This window comes from Panicum hallii, chromosome 6 (assembly GCF_002211085.1).
Source record: "Panicum hallii strain FIL2 chromosome 6, PHallii_v3.1, whole genome shotgun sequence".
NCBI lineage: Eukaryota > Viridiplantae > Streptophyta > Magnoliopsida > Poales > Poaceae > Panicum > Panicum hallii.
The window spans coordinates 37,797,039-37,803,507 of record NC_038047.1 but is presented as its reverse complement, the minus strand read 5'-3'; the positions used below and the strand labels follow the sequence as shown (position 1 = coordinate 37,803,507).

The 6,469-nt window shown below is 53.9% G+C and overlaps 1 protein-coding gene across 1 annotated transcript; it reads left to right on the top strand.

The window, feature by feature from the left end:
- Positions 1–1,545: 1,545 nt before the first annotated feature.
- LOC112897109 (acyl transferase 15-like) lies at positions 1,546–3,114 on the top strand. Its single transcript, XM_025965307.1, has one exon. The coding sequence runs from the start codon at positions 1,662–1,664 to the stop codon at positions 2,973–2,975; it is 1,314 nt and encodes a 437-aa protein (XP_025821092.1). The 5' UTR covers positions 1,546–1,661; the 3' UTR covers positions 2,976–3,114.
- The last annotated feature ends 3,355 nt before the right edge of the window (positions 3,115–6,469 follow it).

Below are 6,469 nucleotides of genomic sequence, written 5' to 3'. Positions count from 1 at the left end.
GTTTAAGTCTATCTCTATCCGATTCCGACCCCCAGCTCCCCCAGTCGCCCAGTCCGCCGGTCCGACTCCCACTCCCCCCGACCCCAGCTCCTCGTCTCCTCGCGATCCCGTCCCGAGCCCCACTCCAAACCCTAACCCTACCACGCCGCCGCCGCCACCGGCCGCCGCAGTACCGCCCGGCTCCCGTCCGCCCCACCGCCGCCACCCATCCAAGACGAAGCTCAAGCATCGGCGCCACTGTGGCGGCCACGAATCGCCCCTCCGCCGGGCGCCGGCCGTCCTGCGAGGAGCCACCACTTCCTCCGTTGGGCGCCGGTGGACCCCAACCTCCTCCGTCGGGCGACCCCAACCTCTCTGCCACACCGCACGTCGCCGGCCGCCGGGCTTCGAACACCACGTCCGGCGCTCCTCCGCCGTGGTGCCGCATCACCCAGATCCTGCGCGGCGACCAGAACCCCTCCGCCGCGCCGACACCTCCTGTCGGCCGCATCCCCACCTCGGCCACATCCTCAATTCCTCCTCCACCGCACGCCATGGCCGGATCTGGCTCCGGTTCCGGCTCCATCAACCAATTTTGTATTGAACTCTAAACAACCCTTTGTAATAGCATGGTGATCTTGTGCCTTGTGCATTGTGGTTGAATGTGTAATCTATCTTATGCCTTGTGCAGTTGTGCCTTTGTAATAGTATGGTGATGTAAATAACCCTTTATAGAGTCATATTATGTGGAAAAAATTAACTTTGCTGCTGTGTGCCTGGCTGCCTGTTAACTGTGGGAGGGGTGGGCCGCGGGCCTAGCCCGGCACTGTAGCACAGCCGGGCACGGTTAACTGGACGCGTGCCGTGCCCGGACCTGACCCCCCGGCCCGCGGGCGGGCACGGCACGGCCCGCTGTGACAGCCATGCCGGGCCGTGGCCCGTTTAAATCAGCACGGGCACGGCCGAGCCCGGGCCGTGCCATCCCGTCACCTGACGGCCCGACTTGCAGGTATAATCCCATCGAGGTGTGGCGCCATGCGCTCGTGCCGTGCGGGCATGCGCTGCCCCTGCAGCGGTTTGCTAGGAGTGTCCGATTTTTTAATTGGATCGGACGTGTGGGCTCTAAAATTATACCTTCTACTATTTTTTGAGTAAAGGTTTCTTGCATTGGGCTAATTTTTACCTCAACTTCAGCTGTGGTCTCTAAATCTCATTTTCTTTTTAATCTAAAAGGTAAGGGTGAGACTCATTTGAGGTGAGACTCATTTGTCATGTAAGTGAACAGGGGTTTTCAGGAGACTCTCCAGGATAGAGGATAGAGGAAGAGATTTGAAAGCCTCCTAAAATATGTATATGTAATTTAGTAGATGATTTGCTAGGGTGTGATTTTTTTATTCCACCCTTCAAATTTAGGATGAAGACCTGTTCAGAGAGGCTCTGGAGTTGCTGTAGAGTTGCTATCAGGCTCTAAGCATTTCTGTCATTTTTTTTATTCAGTTGGTTGGCAAGTTGTACCCATATAATTATGGGATGGCAAGTTGATTGGCTAGCACATGGAAGCATGGAACTCGTGGGCTCAGAAAAATGGAGCAAGAGGTCAGCTTGATCCCTCTATAAACAGCGTATTAACCAAAGCATGAAGCCATCAACGCTAGACAAATCGCAAACGCACATAGAGGACAATGGGGGTTGTGGTGACAAGGTCACCGTCAGTGGTGGTGAGGCCATCAGAGCCGGAGCCGACGGCGGCGACGAGCGGCGCCGGCGGCACCATAAAGCTCTCGTCTTTCGACAGGGTTTGCGCCATGGTGCCGGTCACGGCGTTGCTCGTGTTCGAGCATCCCATCCGCCAGGCCGCCGAGACCATAAAGGGAGCGCTGTCCCGAGCGTTGGTCCCCTACTACCCTATCGCCGGTCGCATTGCTGCAGGGCCCGGCGGCGACGAGGTCCACATCCAGTGCAGCGGCGAGGGCGTGGCATTCGTCGCCGCCTCCGCGAACTGCGCCTTGAAGGACGCCGAATTCTTCGCCCGATCGCCTGACACGAGGACGCCGCCGCTGGTGGAGGAGCTCGCCGTCTACTACCCGGCCGAGAGCTGCGGCCCCGCCGACCCGTTGCTGCTGATGCAGGTGACAGAGTTCTCCTGCGGCGGGTTCGTCGTTGGCGTGACCTGGAACCATGGCGTCGCCGACGGCATCGGGATGGCCCAGTTCTTGCAGACCATCGGCGAACTCGCGCGCGGGTCGCCGTCGCCATCGCTTGCTCCGGTCAGATGGGACGATTCGCTCCCCAGCCTCCCTCTGCCCACCGACCAGACCTACAAGCCGTTGGGCCTCGTCTGCCTCGACATCACCGTCCCCTCGAGCTCGATCGACCGCATCAGAGCTGAGTTCCACGAGCGCTCCAATGGCCGCCGTCGGACTTGCACCGTGTTCGAGGCGGTCGCCGCCGTGCTATGGCAGTGCCGCACTCGCGCGATCGCCTCCAGCCCGGATTCTCTGGCTCTGCTCACCTTCGAAGCTAACGTGCGTAAGCATGTGAACACTAAGGATGGCTACTACGGCAACTGCGTCGCAACGCAGCGAGTCGTGGTGACGGCGGGCACGGTGGCGAACGCGGACGTCACCGACCTGATCGAGATGATCAAGCGTGCCAAGGATGGGGTGAGCGACCAGCTGCTCGCCAAGAACGACGGCCACGGCCACGACGACGACGACGACCCGCTGCGCGCCATGGTTGAGAACCAGCTCGACGAGCTCCGGTACAACGCGCTCCACCTGTCCTCGTGGCAGAACGTCGGCTTCGAGAAGGCCAACTTCGGCGGCGGGACGCCGGAGAGGGTAACGTGCTACATGCAGCCGTCGGTTCAGGGATGGCCGTGTTGCATGGTGTGCCTGCCGTGCAAAGGGAAGGACGGGGCCAGTAGTGTGTTCTCAGTCTGTGTCAGGGAGGAGCACACAGATGCCTTCTTAGGCGAGCTTGCAAGGTTTACGTGATTCCATGTGCAAGATGAAATAATCATTAATGAGTACTCCCTCTATTTAAAATTAAAGATGAAATGTCATGATTGCGTTGTGACTTTTTGGGAATTTTATGAAAAAACTGCAAAGAGCCTCCTTGGAATTGGAGCTTGAATCTTGGTTTGCTGATTTTCATACCTCTTTCAATATATAGCTAGGGTCTTTTTTTTAGCCAGTCTATATATCCTTTTTATATAATTCAGTCGGCTCAGTTCATATCTGTCCAATGCTCTGTGACGTCGTGAGCGGCGAGAAGTAGTGAAGCAAATACGCAAGTCAACATCAGATCATACCAAGCTAGTCTTTTCAGATTTATAGCTAAAATGCCACCACATCGCCTCGTAGTCGGCTGCTCTCTCCCTCCGCGAGTAGCAGGCGGCGCTGAGATTAATCCCCTTCGGCGGCCGGCGTCGAGCGGATGGAAGGAGGGCCTTCCGGTTGGGAGAATCAGCAGATCCACGGGCAGCGGCGCGCAGCTAGGCATGGCCGCATGGGTGCGGGCGCTTGCCCCGCCAGCCCCGGCGCGCCTGTCGCAGGTGCGCAGGCCGGATTCTCAGAAGCGGCTTGGGCCACCGCGCTCACCTCTTGGCTGAGCTCCAGCATGTTCCCCGGAGGCGCGGACGCGGCAGGTGGTGGTGGATGATGGCCAGGCTAGCAACCTCGACGCAGTGCGGGACGACGACGAGCTCTATGTCCCCCACCTCCTGCTCCTCCTCTGCGTGCTCGAGACCAGTGCCGTGATGCGACATTGGAGCTGGCGAAGCTTGGACGGCGGCTAGCACTTTGCTCGGGGACAGTCATGGCCTCGTGGGACTGGGAAGGATAAGGATGGTTACTGCCTTACTGGTGGGGTCACACTTCACAGCAGCAAAAATAAAGAAAAACAGAAACAATGCGTGAGGTTGAGCATATTATTAGAATGTTTGTTAATGTCCCTATAAAAAAGAATGTTTGCTAATGGCTAGGGAGAGACTAATTAAGCTGCATTAATTTTTATTTCATATGGGATTAATCGTAAACAAAAGGAAACTATGAAAGTGACATGTACAATTAAATTAGAAATAAGTGTAAATTAGACACTTTATATTTTCCACCGCTCATGGAAGAACCGGAGAAGCCATTCTACCGAATGTTTTTTTCAAAATGACTTCACCAAAGGAGATATAGCTGGAGTTATTTTGGTACGAGGTGGAACATACCAAACAGGTTGTAATTAGCTCCCGAGTGGCCACCTCCATGCGACAATGCAGCCAGCGTCCAACACATGCTAGCCTGAGGTGCTGGTAGGTGCCGGTCTAGTTTATGATAGTTACTAGAGTGTCTGCTCTCTATTTTGTGTATGGCTGTATGTTTCTTAGGCAGAAATTAGAAAAAAAAATTCAAGTATTATTATATCATCTTGAGGTAAAGTTCAAGTAAATTTCCCTTTTCAAAAAAAAAAACAACCTAAACAATTTGCCTGCTCATCCACAATCAGAGTTCAGCAAGCTTCATAATTGTACATGTGCAGGTAGTAATTCAACCTAGGACAAATCAAAGAAGGTTGATGGATCTGATCACTCACCGAACAGGCCGGAGCGCGGCGAGGAACACGACGACTTGTACTACTGCGAGGAACACTGCTAACCGGACGTTTGGGCGTGCATTAATTATTGAAACTGACGTGGACGTGCCACTAATCAAGCAAGCCAGCTACTTGTGACGATGGAATTAATCAGCCGGGTCCCATTAGGGTGTTAATACATGCTGGACCACGGTATGGACACAGACGGTCTCTAATTTTATACAAATATTAAGAATCAAGTTGAAGTTAAATTGCGAAGAGAACATTAGGATTATGATCCGTTACTACCGCTACCTTCCATCCGTAGGTCCAACATAGCGGGTGTTCGGTTCCGCAGGACTAAACTAGTTTAGCTCTGTCATGTTAAAAAAAATCTTATCATTTAAAAGCATTTATAATTACAAAACTAATTGCAGAATCCCTGTACTAATTCGCGAGACGAATCTAATAAGGTATATTAATCTATAATTAGTGGATGGTTATTGTAACATCAGAGTTGCAAATCATGAATTAATTAGATTCATTAAATTCGTCTCACGAATTAGCACTCATCAGCGCAAAAAGTTTTGTACATAATTTTTATTTAATACTTTAAATGGTAATTTTTTTAATATGTTAAGGTTAAACTTTAAACCTCAGGAAGCAGGGCTATGGCACGGGAGGCGCCTTATGAACTGATGCAGGACGTCGGACGTCGGGTAAGTCGTACTGACTAGCCAGGCGATCATGTCGAACCAGATCGAACTTCGCCAAAAAGAAAAGGTCGAACCAGAAACACGACCGACCGACGAGCATCACGGCCAAATGTGCACGACACTGCCGGAACATTAATTAGTGTTTTGATCTTATCCTGACGTCGAACGTTCCCATTTGTGTATTCACACTACTACTTTTGTGTTTTTACTGTGTGAGAAACATTCTGACGAAACCAACCAAAAAACTAACCTCTTGAAAGTGAAGGCCCCGCGTCGTCCCCGCTTCGGCGACTCGAAAGGCGACTCAAGACCAAGCCGCCGCCACCCCCGTCCTCTTCTCCTGCTCCCTCGCCGCCGCCCGAGGGACAGCCGGAAGCCCGTGCGGGACTCTAGGATCGCAGCGGCGGGGCATCTCGCCGGGATTCAGTCGCGCGCAGCAGTTTTGAGATGGGGAACATGCGGGCTGGCCATGGTGAACCCCGTCGGCCATGCGGCGGATCCGGCGCTCCCGTGGCTAGATCCTCGCGGCGAGGCGGGAGTGGATCGGAGGAGGTCGCGGGCACGAGGTGCGGCTTGCGGCGGATGCGTTAGGGAGCGGAGGCGCGGAGATGGTAGGGTGACCCTACGGCGCGCCTGGGCGGGGTGCTGGACGCGGAGACCATGGCTGTGTGGCCGCGCGGGGGCTCGTTCCCGGTGGTTCAAGCCGGTGGAGGCATAAGAGGAAGGCCTACGATGCGGCGGCCGCTGCCTCTAGGCTGCGAGAGCGGAGCCGAGTATTGGTGTTTTACCGTCACACCAACCGAGAGATACCCCCGAGGTGGTAAGTTTGTAGGTAGGGTGTCGCCGAGATTAGGAACTTGAAGGTGCAGGGAATTTAAAGTTTAGACAGGTTCGAGCCGCCGAGAGCGTAATACCCTATGTCCTGTGTGATTTGTATTGCCTTAGGTGGTGATCGGGTGATCTCCTGGGTGATCTATTTCATGAGACATGAGTCCTCATGCTCCTGCTTTGGAGGGTCTCTATCCGTCCTTATATAGTCTGAGGAGACAGGGTTACATGGAAGTCCGAATACGAGCCCTAGAGTCCAACCCGAGTGGTTTTCGGGTAGTTTTCTACTATCTCTGAATAGTTTTACTACTGTATGAGTAGTCCTACTGCGCTACGATTAGTTACAACTGGTGTAGGGCGTGGACCATGCTCCACCCCTTATC